Here is a 14,851-nt window from a genome sequence, read left to right on the forward strand (position 1 = left end):
CCAGCTTGTCTTGAGGCTCTGCATCCCTGGCTCTCTGCAAATGAACCGAGCTCCGCCTCTAGCACTGATCCATAGAGCTTGGCCAATGTGTGGCCAATCATGATCGTCCTGTAGTTATTAGGATCAAGTGGATCTCCGGCTTTGAGGATGGGGGTGATGGTGTTGGTGGACCAAGAGGGTGGAAATCCTTCACAAAGGGCTCTATTGAACATGTAGGCTAGTAGGGGCGCTAGGGTATCGTGGGCATGCAAGATGTACTCAGCAGTGAGTCCCTCATGATCTTGGGCTCGCCCATTGTGTAGTCTACGAATGGCCTTGAGGACCATGCCCTTTGTGAAGAAGGTGGAGGTGGTGGGGTGGGGGTCTGGTGGTGGGGGTAGGGGTGGCTGATGGGGGATATGATAGAGGGAGCGTGCATAGGAGTGCCATGTGTCTAGGCAGGTGATAGGTGTGGGAGGGCGATGTTCTGAGAGTTTCCTCCATGCCTCTTTGCAGTTCGGCTGTTTTAGGGTTTCAATCTGCTGTTTTAGTGTTTCGGGCTGTTGTTTTAGGGTTTCGAACTGCTGTTTTAGGATTTGAAGCTGCTGTTTTAGGGTTTTGTACAACTGTATTCTGTTGTTCTAGGCATTCAGCACAAAGAGAGAGAGAGGGAGAGAGACGAGAAAGTGGGAGAGATGTTGACTCTCAATGAAGATTTCATTAACAAAACCGTGGTTGCTTTGGGTCTTGACATTGACAAAGGCGAGACAGAGGATGGACTTCGTGAGCTAGGCCTTTCCAAGAGGCCTAAATGTTGTGGCGGCGACAATGAAGATGAGGCTATGGTTGTGGCAACAACCCTAGAGACAAATATGCCCTTGTTGGGTGATGGGTCGAACAATGTTTGTAATGATGCACAAGTGGATTGGGATCTCTTGTTGGATTTCACGAATTCCCTTCTTTAGGAATATGTGGAACATAATGAATCAAAGGCAGTGGATATTCCTGAAGAGGATGTTTTGGAAGTGTCGATGGACACGTCCCGTGTTTTGCAGGTCCTAGTAGCCTTCCATGAGAAGGCTGCAATTTTCTTTTTCATAGGGCGCTTGCCGCCAATGCATATGATCCGTTAGTGGTTGACTTCCCTTTTGTAGTCAGATGTGGTAGATGAAATTTTTTGATGGACCCAGGGGGTTTTTTGAAATTATGTTTAAAACACTTGAAGCTTGGCAGTTGGTGCTTCAGAAAGTGCCGTTGCTTTGTGAGGGCCAGTTGGTGCATGCTGTACCCCCATGGAGACCCTCGGATGAGTTTTAGGAAATTCTTAAGCAAGAATGTCCCATTTGGGTGGAGGCAGAGAATCGCCCTGCTATGTATTGGCCTCTACTACATGATGCAATGCAATCTTTGGGAAAAGTCTTGGTTCTGCCTTGTTCTAGGTCCAACAATCGGAATAGATTATGTATGTTATGGAATACTACTCATCCGTGTCCTCCATGGTTGCGCCTTAAGTCACCAGGAATGAGGTGTATGCATTTCAAGCTCCGTTGGGGAGCTTTTGCTGGACAATGTTTTCAATGTGGTCAATTGGGGCATTTCATGGTTGAGTGCAAGCTCAATGACAAAGATTAGGGGGTGCCTGTTGAGGTGGAGTCTGAGGTGGGCAAGGATACTTCTTACATGGTTGTGGAGCACACAAACAATACTTCTGATGTACAACATGTTGATATACATTAGGTTGAGGATAGAGGAGAACAAGTAGTTCAGGAGGAGGCTCCTTGGAAAGATGTGGTTAGTCGTAAAGGCAAAAAGATGGATCAGTCATCCGGCCAAGGGGAAATCCAGAATTTGCATGATCCTACTATTACTTATGGTCGCCGGGCTACTTCACGTCAGGGTGGTGCTCATTCTCGAGACCATCAGCCTTCTGTCCAGGGACGTGGATCTCTTCCTATGCAATATAATTTGCGCCCTCGATCTACCAGGGCTAATGAGCCTTCTTCTTCTCTGGCTAGTATCCTGGTACTTTGAGCAAGCTGGCAAGCTGGATAGAATGTATGTTATGCGCGATGATTTATTTTTGCTTGAGATATTGAAAGTGGTTGTGGAGAGGTAGTGTGTTCTTTCGGATCATTTCCCAGTGGTCTTGGACATAATGCATCAGCCTGTGGATGTTTATAAAACTTTGCTTGGGAGGCTGCCTTTGCGCTTCAATCATAGCTTTCTTGATCATGAGGTCTTTCATGGATACATGCTACAATTGATTGATAATTTTCAGCTATGCTTTACACAGCAGGGAATGCCAGCCTGGGATTGTTTTTTGTCTAATGTTCAATGCCTTGCTCGTAACTATGGTATTCATCAGGCCTCGAAAAGGAGGCAGGAGCTGACACTGTTGCAATCTTTACTGAGGGTCTTGCAATCTCAGGTGGCTATATCACTGGGGAATGATAGAGTGGATACTATTGTTTCTTGGCTTTCTTGTAGAGTTGCTGAATGTCAGGAGGCAAGTTATACGAGGGCTAAGTTATCTGCCCGGTTGGAGGCCCTTAAGGATAATAATTGTCAGACATAAATTTTATGCTCAGTTGCATCTCTCTTATGCTAGAGAGAATATTGTGAGGCTTGAAAATTCATTGGGGGAGATGATTTCAGAGCCTCATAGCATCATTGATTTGTGTGTTCTGTTTTACCAGGAGCTTTTGGGCACTCCTGAGGTGCTATCTAATGATGTTCATCAAGCACGCGCTAGTATTCCAGCATTGGTGCAACATCAAGTGTCTTTGGATTCGGCCAACATTTTAGATGCTGATATTACAGAGGAGGAGGTTGGCTTTGTGCTTGCTCATTTGCCCAAAGACAAGAACCCAGGTTGGGATGGCATTACTAATGAATTGTTTTCCAAGTATGCGGACCAGTGAAGGGTCCATTGACAACCATTTGTCAGGAGATCTGGCAATCTGGAGCTATGCTTGATTCTTGGAAAGTGGGGGTGATTCGGTTGTTGCCAAAGGTGCCTTCTCCCTTTGCTTTAAAACATTGGAGGCCTATCTCTTTGATGGGTTGTATGTATAAGGTTTTCTCTAAAGTCTTGGCAAACAGATCGCACATGTTTTTGCCAGACTTGATACACCCTGCTTAGTATGGGTTTATAAAGGGGCGCAATATCTTGCATAATATCCTTAATGTTCAAATAGGCATTGATTATGCAAGGAAAACAAAGCAAGAGGTGGTGATGGTTTAGTTGGATTTGAAGAAAGCCTTTGATCATGTCAGCTGGTCTTTCCTTGTTGAATTGATGCATTCTTTGGGTTTTGGGCCACGTATGTCTCATTTGATCTACACTCTCAGCCATGGATCTTAGTCTTGGATTATGATGAATGGTGGAGTTACGTTCCCAATGTCCCTTACTTGCTCTTTGTGGCAAGGATGTCCGTTGAACCTTTTGCTATTTGCTTTGGTTACCCATCCCATGCATACTTTGCTTACTCAGTTGGCTCGGGAGAGGGAGGTGACTTTTAGAATGGATCTCAAGCTGTATTGGGGATAAGTTTGTGTACTGGAAGTCTTAGGCATGGCCGTTTCACACCCGGCTGAAAGTGGCACAGGTCATCATGCTAGCTATGCTTTCTTATTTGTTGCCCTTACTTCCTTGGTCTTGAAAGGCTTTGACAGCTCTCACCTAGCCACTTCGATTCATGTTGTGGAAAAAGAAAGGCAATAATCGAGGGTTGACTTGGGTTTCATGGAAGCATATTGCCACCCCGAAGAGATTGGGAGGGGCAGCTTTGTTGGATGTTTGGGTACACCTTCTTACCCGTAGGTGGACTTTACTTCAGGCTATGTGTGTTGATTCTCAGCCATGGATAGACATGGCTGTTGCATTTCTGGAGGATGTGGGATTGTGCATGGGAAGACCCGGATTGTTGCATCTTGGTGGGATGTTTTAAATGCTTTACAATCCGTGCGTGTATCTGCTTCTCCTTTGTTGGATCATTTGGTTAAATCATGGCAGGAGGTGTTACGGTCCACTTCTTGGAGACCTCTAGATTCTCGTCAAGATGAGAACTCCCTATTTGTAGAGGTGTTGGCCACCTCTCGTGTGATTACTTGGCCAGAGAAGAATACTTGTAGACGGAAATTCAATCGTACGGTGAGACTAGGTGTTGTGAGGATGTCTGATACTTTGTTGCCCGGGCGGCTGCGAGCAACGAATGTTATCATTCATGATTCCACCGTGCTCCTCATAGATTTCATGTGCCCTGAGATTACATGTGTATTTGGTTGTAGTTGCAACAACAAGTGCAGTCTATGGGACGCCTTCCTAGGATGGATTCTTCTCATGCATGGGATGATTGGGTGTTGGGTCGCAACACAAGGTTGTTGAAGGGTTCCGCTAATGTTGTATATCATCTTTTGGTCCAAGAGAAGAGATGGCTTGCTGAAAAAGCTAATAAAGTATGGAATGTTCATAAAACGGCCTCCTGGTGGAAGCGCATCCTATTTCTGTGGTTGGCATTCCAAGCTTCCTTTTCAGGGCAAAGTGTTTATTTGGCGAGTCATGGTTTGGGGCCTGCCTTTGGCCACTGCCCTTCGGCGTTGGAAACTTTCGAATAGCAACTATTTCTTCTGCCAGAGTTGTCTAGAATCTAGTTGAGGTGGCTCGCTAGATATGGGAGTTCATCTCTTCAGTGTGGCAAATGGTTACTGGACACACTTTGTCACCCAAGCAATGGGTATTTGGACATGATCAGCCAAGGGGGAACAATCAGCAACATGAGGTCTTCTTTGTTTTCTTTCGATGGTTGGGTCTTTGGCATAATTGGCTCATGTGAAATGCTTTCATCTTTGATTCACAATCAAGGGTGAAAGGTCACGTCCAGTGTGTTCGTGGTCTATTGCTTTGGCAAGTTTCTTCTTTGATCGATGCACATGTTATCACCAGGGCACAAGTTGACCCCTGGTTACATGCTCTTCGTATGGTGGGCATGCCTCATGTGGCCTTTTAGTATGTGCGGTCTCTATGTACATGTTTGTATAGCTGGTCATGTGACCTTTGCTTTGTATTACATTTTCGTAATCTAATCAACCAACCATTGCGAAAAAAAAGAGAGAGATGGATTTGTTTGGCAGTAATGCCTCCCTATGTGGCTCTTTCCCCTCCTTCCATGCTGTACCGTCTCGCCTCTCTTTAAGAGCAGACAACTGGAGAGGGAGCTCCCTCCTCCTTTCGTTCTGGGCTTTTAGACCTTGCAAGAGGGACCCTTCTGTACTTGTTATCTCTATTGACTGTTGTAGTCTGCTCCATCCTGACATTTCTTTCGACTTATAGAAGGATCCTTTCTTTGAAGGTGAAAAGGGAGGACGATGGAGATGGTGCTTCTTGCCAGCCCTTGCCATTGGCTGTCTGCTTGTATGTCATGGGCTTAGTGCCATAAAAAATTCTGCAACAATTCTACCATCTAAACCCTAAACCTTTGTTGTAATATTTTGGGAAAGGGTCTGGCATGCTTATCTATTATCTAACTTTATTTAATTTTGATATACTTCTATCATATGAAGGTAGGTGTGAGCAATCGCTCGTGTAGGGCCACTGCTTGACTGGCTAAGACCAATGAGTGCTTTTGCTTGGATTTTTCCCTCACTAGCTACCTCAAGTTGATGTGATGGAGTTTGAAAAACTCCTATTTTGAACAAGGCAATATGATTTTTTTTAAAAACAAAAATATTTGTGTGGCAGAGCAGGAAGCAGCATCCGCAGGGGTAAAATTTCTCAGTTTACCAGAGTGTTTCTCATTTTTTGGCTCAAAGGAAGGAGAAGCCTTATCAATTGCTGAGCCTTTGGATGGGCCTATTTTGCAACAATATCAAGCACTTGCAAGGCAAGACACTTTTTGTGCATTAATCTTGAACTCAACCCGTTTATGCTATGCTTTGCCACCAGTAGTTATGATCTGCAAGCGCTAATGATAGTTCTTAAGCATTTTTGATTTATAGGCTGCAGTTGTAGAGGGCATAACCATTACATGTGATGGATTATTCGAAAGTGACATATTTCTGCTTTGATAGACTAGGCTTTCATGGTACACTGATGCTGCATTTCCTACAGGAATGCTGGGCTGTGGATTTCCCTTGGAGGGTTTCAAGAGAAGTGTCCTGATGGATCTCGGTTATTCAACTCTCATGTTCTTTTGGATGATGAAGGGACCATTAAAAGCTGCTATCGGAAAATTCATTTGTGCGATTACTGTACCTTTTTAGCATGCCTTTATTCTTCAGCTTTAATAAAATTACAGTGACATGCTGCATATGGAAACATCTTTGGTTGTGGCAGATTTGATGTTGATGTACCTGGGGGGCCTGTCCTTAAGGAAAGCAAATTTACTGCACCTGGTATGGCTTAACATGAGATCGTATGAGTTACATACTCCCTTAATGAAATTCTGTCCATCTGATCGGGCACTTGTATGGAGAAGGGCCACATGAAAATTGTATGTTACAACAAGCTACCTCGGGTGATGGCTGTTTTGCAACAGGTTCTGATGTGGTGGTGGCAGGCAGTCCAGTAGGACGGCTAGGTTTGACTGTTTGCTATGATCTGCGTTTTCCAGAATTGTATCAGCAACTTCGTTTCAAAAAGGATGCGGAGGTTTTCTTTCATGCTTTTTGGTCTCTAATTTGCACATGAAACCGAAGCATTCCAAATCTCAGTGTGGTTTGTTTACCATTTGGATGCAGCTTTGAAGAGAAAAGGATCATCAGATGCTGTAGAGGAAATCTTGATTTTTTGATGATGAAGATTCTATCTTTGTAGGTTTTGCTGGTGCCATCAGCATTCACAAAAGTAACTGGAGCTGCCCATTGGGAAATTCTTCTCCGTGCTCGAGCTGTAGAGACACAATGCTACGTAAGTGATCAACCATTATGTTAGATGTTTTCTTGTATGTTTCACCTTTTGATGTGTTCTACAGCTCATAACAAGGGGTCTTACCTTGAAGACATAAGCCCGGAGATACTTTTGCATAGTCCCTCCCACCAAGTTACAGCACCAACAAGTGATATAGTCTAACTGGTTATGTCTATAAATACTCCATAGTCCCTCCCACCAAGTTACAACACCATGGAACCTGAAGTTCAAGAAATATACAATGATGTGCTTTATGTTCATAGCAAGAGATTTGTAATGTTCATTATATTATACAATTTTAAAAGCCTTAAGATTACTTTTCACGCTGAGCATCGCTCCATCCAAACATGCCATCCTTGCTTTAATAGCTTACAAGTTGGTCCTTTACAATTTGACATTGCTTAGGAGAATTTATCAACCTCTGAAGTGTGGAGTTCCAACCCCGAACTACCTCACTATCTGCCTGTTGATGTCTTCCCTTGTGTTGAAATTTAGGGTCCAATACATATGCTCCACTATGGAGTGGAGTATAGTACTAGCTCCATTTGCCAACAAGTTTCTCCAGCTCTTGAAGCCTAGCTTGATTTGTCTCAGTGGTGCGGATGTTTTCAATCATTTGATCCATTGTCTTGTAAATCTTTTGCATGTACGGTACATCTCCATTCACCAAGCGCAAGATATTTACAGTTGGCAAGCAAATAAAAAGCAGATTCTTCACTTCAGGCCTCAATGATAGTGGTGAAACAAAATTGCCCCAATGTTGCCTTTGAAGTAGGCCAGGAGCCCACTTTGGGCTTGCCACCATTTACTTCAATGCTGATCTCTAGCTATAGAGATGGTGAAGCATAAGAAAGTTATAAGCAAAGCGAGTCTCAAAGTATTTGAGAAGCTCTTTCTTTGCGAACTTTCGATACAATGCTATCGAGAAGTGGTGGCATGTGATGAATGTGATTATCTCCTTGCCTATATCAATCATGCTTTTGACCCAAGGTAACTTGCCAATGTTTTTAAACAAGTTGTTTAAATAGTGTGCAATGCACGGACTCCATATCACATGCGGAAATCTCTGCTGTAATAATGCCCTTGTAGCTTTGTTTGTACTCTCCAAATCAGATACATTATTTAGCCCCACATACTCCACTGCCTCACTCCACATTTCACAAAGAACAGGTGCTATTTTTTGGCGCACACCACATTATGTGGACTTCTTATACAAAGCCTTGTCCCGGCATGATGCAAGGACACCCTTCAAAGAGTGGCTGTGTATATCACTGCAATCATCTTCCATCAAAGATACCCCATAGAAGTCTCAATTTTTTGATAGGAACTAAGGCATCATTAATGCTAGTCTTCATCTTGCAAAAGTCTTTCATGCAATGCATCATATTTGGGTGCTTCTTAAGTGGGCCCCAAGGCTGCAATTTCAGCCACCATCTCCTTGAAGAAAGGAGATCGGACCACATTAAAAGGGATACCATATGAATAAAAAAACTAGGCAACAGCTGCATCTACTTGTGCTTTCCTTTGAGGATGCCATGCAGTACCAAGGGTTCCCTGTTTACCTTTTGTTTGGGATGGAGTACCATGAATGCTGGTGGAAGATGCTCCAAATATGGCGGTTGCACTCCCTGTACTCCTTGAACTTTGGCTATGTCCATGACCCTTAGTGGGAGGAGGTCCACTTGTTGGATTTGCTGGAGTTGCGAATATAGCGTGAGTCTCTATTTGGCTCCGTGGAACTAGGTACATTTGATAATCACGCTGTGGGGATTTGCTTACACTTTTCGATGCCATATCCACTATGACTTAAGTAAATGGGCTTTTACTTGCTCAGGAGCCCCACCCCTCTCAAGTCAACAATACTGGCATTTAAACCTCTTGGCACTCCCTCTCTTGTCATATTTCGTCAAAATGTCCAATTATTGCCACCAACAATCAGCTTGGGTCATCTCCTTCTCCTGTTGGCTTTCAAGAATTTGAGCTTCCATTGCTTGAAGATTCATTTTCCAAGGCTTAAGCCTCTAGCTAAGAGTCGAAACTTGATCATATGTGAGAGAGAGAGAGAGAGAGAGAGAGAGAGAAATGAAATGAAATGAAATGATATATTAACGTCTTTAGAAGGCCAAAATGACCTATGAAACCAAAAAGGTTACAACAATTGGTGGATCTGATACAATGTCTGTGTAAGGAAAGCTAAAAACAACTAAACAACTAACTGAAACTGAAACAACTATGAGGAAAAGTACGGTACTAGGAGCTCCTAATGGATAACATCTGGGAGGAAAACTCCAGCAACAAAGGTAACCATCATACACATCACTATCCAAAGATGTCTTTCATCAGTCGATGGCGGATATCCTCAATGTCCTCCATGGTGAGAACTCTGACTGGACGTCTCCCATGCCGTGCTAGTATGGTCCTGATCCTCTGTTGTAGTCTCCACCGGTGTCGAGATGGGCCATTTGGAGTCGTAACTAAGAGAGAATTTCTCAGTTTGTGTGACTAAGAGAATTTCTTCATTTGTGTGTAATAGCAAAAGTATGGGCTGTTTAAATAAAATTTTTTGGACTTTGTAGAGAAGCCCGTAGTACCAAGCATTAATGATAGCGTGTATGTATCATAGGCTGGTGCCTTGCAAGCTACAACGATTTGCGAATGGGTAGCACCTTGAAACTTGAAAGCTTACATGTATGGGGCTTGCGGCCTTGGTAGCTTTGAAAGCTCTTAGGCCACGTGTGCATAAGTGGCCACCTTAAGGCTTCTAATTAGGTTTTAAAAAATCTTGGCGCTCGTATCCCGTTATATCCAGCAACCCTAAAACGGCAGTCAACTGCCAAGGAAACATTTTGCCAAGCACCAATTAGCTGTTTCGAACTTCCGGAAACGTTTAGTGGAGGGAAATGCGTTTCCATCAGCTGTATTGCCATTTAGTCGTTTCCTCACGTTTTCCACTCCTATGGTGGTAGTAGATCAATCCGATGATCTTCTGGGTGAGAGGGTGGGAATCGAGGAGGGAGTTTTTTCTTGAAGGAACAACTTTGAAGATGATCAAACAAGGCTTTGTATTGCTAAGTGGTACTTGTAGAACACTTTGGCCTATGTGCTAGGGTTTTTAGATATAGAAAGAAGAGAAATGGAATCGAACACATACAACACACACAAGAGTCCTAAAGTATGGATCTGTATTATGTACAATAAAGAAGTGTTGCAACTGAATCTCTAGTACAAAAGATGACTAAAACATGAAGACTTCAAATCACATGGAGTGAGGAACACTATGTACGAAGACTAGTGCTGATAAATGCAAATGGTTACGACGATTTTCTACTCGTGTATATCTACACATGATTATTGCTAGTCAGCCAGTATAAACACCTATCGACTTGTTCACGACCTACCACGTCAGCATGCTGACCACCATGTCGCACATGCACTTGCCTGTCCTGCACATTTTACCCAATGGTTGCGCACCTTGGCTGCTGTTCGTGTGTACCTATAGGTGAGATGTGTTACATTCTCCCTCACTTGCATTGTAGCTGTCTCTCCATGTGGTGTGCATATAAAGTGCCCTTTCATAAAAGGAAAAGATCCAAGCAAAGCTCATCCAAGGTACCCAAGATCCCGAACATTGTGAGACCACTTTGCGTTTAGTGCAAAGGCTCACATTTTATCCTCGCCGCTTCTGCACAAAGGTCTACAAAGAAACCTACGGATGACCAACTTTTTCCTCTTCCAGTACTTCTCATATGTCCAATTGTCCATGAATAAACATTGCAAGCCGCTAAGTATCCTCTAGTAGTTCACAGAAAGCACACTCCAAAGAAAGGCTTGGTAAAACACCACTAGCCACATTTCAGTCACTAATGCATCGACTCAGATGGATCACAATACCTGCTTGCAGCAACTCTAATGCACCTTGAAGGAGGAAAGAAAAACCAAGAACAAGACTTCCTAGAAGATCTGTCAAATTTGTATCCATGAGTACTGTTGGACACTTGCATGTCTAGATCGCATTGTGGAATATACTCCAAGTAATTCATCTGCTAAGACACTGAAGTAAAAACTCCAGCTGTTGTTGGTACAAAATTTTGCGCACTGTGAAGACACATCCACTTGCATATCTTCCCAAGGTGAAGACAAATCTTGTGAGGACTTCTTGGCCTAATGATATTCTATAAGACATGATTAGAACTTAATGCTTAAAGTTAAGACAAGTAAAGCGGAAAGCTATGTTGTTAGCATTGAGACACAAGGCCGCCTTAAATAGGGCGTGAAGAGTTACAAGCGAAGGATCACATCTTGAATGCAGGGGTTGATAGAATGTGCAGCGGAAGAAGGAAAAGTGGAAACACAGGAGAGAGAGAGAGAGAGAGAGAGAGAGAGAGAGAGAGAGAGAGAGAGAGAGAGGAAACACAGGTGAGAACCTGCTCTCAATATCATAGTTGTCAGGTATGAAACGAAGGTACAAAAAAACGGTACCGGTACGGACTTTTAAATTTTGAAAAAATGGGAAAACATATGTGAGGGGTGACCAGCCCCTATAGCTAACATGGTCAGCCCTAGAGGCTAAAATAGGACACCAAACAAGAAGCCAGCACAACAAGGAGATGATGTCTAACACCCCCTCTCAGCACCGGATGCTGAGTGAACTCCAAGAAGCGAGAGACGCCGGCCTCAATCAAAGATGAAAGATTGTAGAAACAGGTACCAAGAAAGCTCCACAAGAAATCTCCTTAGCAACTCAGCTACAAAAGCAACATAACAAGGTGCTAGGTACACCGCTCCTCTGGAAAAAAACAAACACGTAGGCTGTGACGTGCTGCTCCAAATAATGGTTCCAAACCCAAGTGTAAGAACACTCCCCGAAGTCGAATGTCATGTTTCAAGCCTGGAGAAGGTATGAAAAACCTCAAAACCAACCAACTGCAGCGGTAACAAGATTCCAAGAATCAGCAACAAACAAGTGATCCATGTGAAAAGGATCACACCTCACAGGCAAAACACCCTCCTTTCTCTGCAAACACTGCAAAGAACACAAGCTCGAACAAAATAAACTCTGCTCGGGATCTCTGAAAGGATCACTACTCTCCTCCAAAATCTGTAAACTCCTGTCACAGAAGAAAGTCTCCATAGATAGAAAACAGCTTCCGAAACTGATCCTCAAGTGAAGTAGCTGGAGATAGGCCCCCTCTGAGTGTAGAAAACTCCTTTGGGAAGCAAAACGCAAACAAAACAGTGCTGTTCAGCAAAAAACAGCACTCCACCGCCAACAGAAAGCAAGGAACATGAAGAAACCGGGTAACTGTGCAGGCGAGGAACAAAACACAGGTATAGATGCTCCAAAATCAGCAAAACGCTGACTGAAATCAGAAATTTAGTATCCTTCTCAAGTACCAAACTGCCTCCAAAGCCACAATCCAAACAAGAAACCCCCTCTGCAAGTGATCTGTGTCCATTGGAGAAGAAAGCGCAGCCAAACAAGAGGCTACAAACCTGAAAATTCAGGCGAACTAGTGTTCACACCTCATATGAGGAAAAAACGCTTAAGAGAAGGTACCTTCAGGTCGAACGGGAGGAGCCTAGGTGAAAGTAGAACTACCAGCAGGAACAATTTAGAAAAACACAGCAACTATGGCTGCAAATCTGAAAACGCAGAAGTATTTGGGGCAGTAGATTGGGCTGAATCTGGAAAGGCAGAAGATATATGGTACCACCAAGCCCTCAGATCAGCAAACAACATTAGAAGAAACCACCTGTAGAAAAAATGCAACAAAGATGCTGCTGTTGCCCTGTACAAAATAGGCCGCCAAACACTACAAGGAGGCAAGCCAGCTATATATATGCCCACATGAAGGGAGCTGACTAGGGAAAAGATCCTCCACGACTAGGGAAAAAAGCCCAAGACTCCATAAAATGGGGAATAATATGGGAAAACATATGTGAGGGGTGACCAGCCCCTATAGCTAACATGGTCAGTCCTAGAGGCTAAAATAGGACATGAAACAAGAAGCTAGCAACAAGGAGATGATGTCTAACAGGGGTGTGGCTCTTGGTCAAAGAGAGTTATGTCTTTAGATGAACTGGTGATACCCTAATTAGTGATTAGGCTATAATTAAGAGATATTAGTGGCAAATCATGGCATTTCCTCCCACTTAAAATAAGATCCAAGAACATATAAGTGATTGTTTTTGACAAAAGAACTATTGAAGTAATTCTAGGTATTGTTGTAGATCTTCATCACTCTGCCAAGTCGAATGTGAATCATCTAAATCTTTTCATTGTACCAAGAACTCTATAATAATCTTCTGTCGAGCATCAAGAATCTTCTCTGGAATCAAAATCATATGTTCATCTTCAATCTCTGGAACATAATCTAGAATGTTTGGTACATTAGAATCTCCTTGAACAAATTTCTTCATCCATGATATGTGAAAAGTCAAATGAATCTTCCCCATGAAGGTGGTAATCCAACTTATAACTCAAAGGAGAATTCTTCTTAACAATCCAAAAAGGACCATAGTAACGTGGTCAACTTTACAAAAATTGATTTCACTACTTTATACCGATGAGAAACGACGAACAAAAGAACCATATCATCTGCTTTAAATTGTCGGCAATGTCGGTTAGCTGTCTATTGATACTGTTCTTGAACTCGAATCATCCGATCTCGAACTTAAAGAAGAATGTCTTGCATTCCTTGAACTAACTGATTTGCTAATGCCACAATGGTACACAATCTTCCCAAGATATAGTTAGACTAAATATAATGTCAGAGCATCTCTTCAATAGTTTGATTAATCCTTTCAGTTTGTCCATCCATCTACTTTCTCTGCAAAAAGGTTGAGCTCTTCATCTCTGGTGAGAGCTAGGGCTTGCTCTTGCCTTGTGTGTGTGGTAAGGAGTTCTTGTCTCAAAAAGCTCTCTTCGGGTCGGGCATGGAGAGAGTAGAGGGGATTCAGCCTCAAAAAATTACTTCTTAGAGGTACACAGGAGCAGCGCCACACCCCCCCCCCCCCCCCCCCCCCCCCCGCGGCGGCGCTAGCGGGCTTTTGTGATTGGCCAGTCCGCTCGCCTCCAAGTGGCAGGGGCTCTGGTGGCGGGTCTGAGTTGTTGGCTCTTGCGAGCAAGCTTGGCACATCTATCCCTCTTGACTTGAAGTTGCAGATGATCCCTCTTGGTGGCTTGTTGGGGGAGAATCGCTCCTAGCCGCCGGCTTGCAATAAGACTCCGACAATTGGCAATGGTGTGATCTCTCAGCCTGTTCTCAAGCAACAAGGCTACCCTTTTTCTCATACACAGCTAATTTGGGGCAGGAGATTCAGCTTCATGGAGCGGGCACTACCTCTATTACCATGGGGCACTGAGTAGGCCATGGTACATCAGCTTATGTCCTCTTTGTCTTCTGGGAGCAACCATAGAGCAGCTTCTGTTCTTGGAATATGTCTCTCTTTCTATGGCTCGTTGTGCATAGGAGCCTCACGGTGGGTAGACTTGCAACTACAGGGGCACAGGGACTTGCAAGCCCACACGAGTCTCAATACCATTGCATTTGGGACTGCCTTAAGGCTCAATAGGTGTGGTGGCAGCTCTTCATGATGGACTGATTGGAGATCCACTTCATTACTTGGGGCACCAAAGCTGTCCAATGATTCTATACGAGGAGGATAGCAGAGCCGGGCATTGTTGAGGCTGTCACACCACTGTTTAAAGTATCATCCCTGCAACAAAAGTCCCTGCAATGCCATAAATTACACCCACGGACCAGCAATGGGAGCTCATCAGCAGCATCACAGCTTGGCACATCTTGCAATATGTTGCAGTGAGGCTATTGAGGGCATGGTCACCCCTTCCATGGAAACTATCGACTTCATCCTGGTAATCGCTTTCACAAATCTTTGATAGTGGTATGAGAGTAAGGCTTAGACAACATCTGTAAGGGCTAACATTCTAATTTGATGAAAGAA

The 14,851-nt window shown here is 43.7% G+C and overlaps 1 protein-coding gene across 1 annotated transcript in view; it reads left to right on the forward strand.

Annotated features, from left to right (window-relative positions):
• The window catches only part of LOC147638971 (Nitrilase/cyanide hydratase and apolipoprotein N-acyltransferase family protein), a 69,882-nt gene that overhangs the window by 16,804 nt on the left and 38,227 nt on the right, over positions 1–14,851 (forward strand). The window contains exons 2-6 of the mRNA XM_086786119.1: positions 5,725–5,861; positions 6,089–6,217; positions 6,314–6,372; positions 6,516–6,628; positions 6,794–6,886. Coding sequence (XP_086642245.1) covers positions 5,725–5,861; positions 6,089–6,217; positions 6,314–6,372; positions 6,516–6,628; positions 6,794–6,886 — 531 coding nt within the window. The remainder of the gene's footprint in view (positions 1–5,724; positions 5,862–6,088; positions 6,218–6,313; positions 6,373–6,515; positions 6,629–6,793; positions 6,887–14,851) is intronic.

Source organism: Cibotium barometz, chromosome 4 (assembly GCF_041138505.1).
Source record: "Cibotium barometz isolate CiBa-2024 chromosome 4, ASM4113850v1, whole genome shotgun sequence".
Taxonomy (NCBI): domain Eukaryota; kingdom Viridiplantae; phylum Streptophyta; class Polypodiopsida; order Cyatheales; family Cibotiaceae; genus Cibotium; species Cibotium barometz.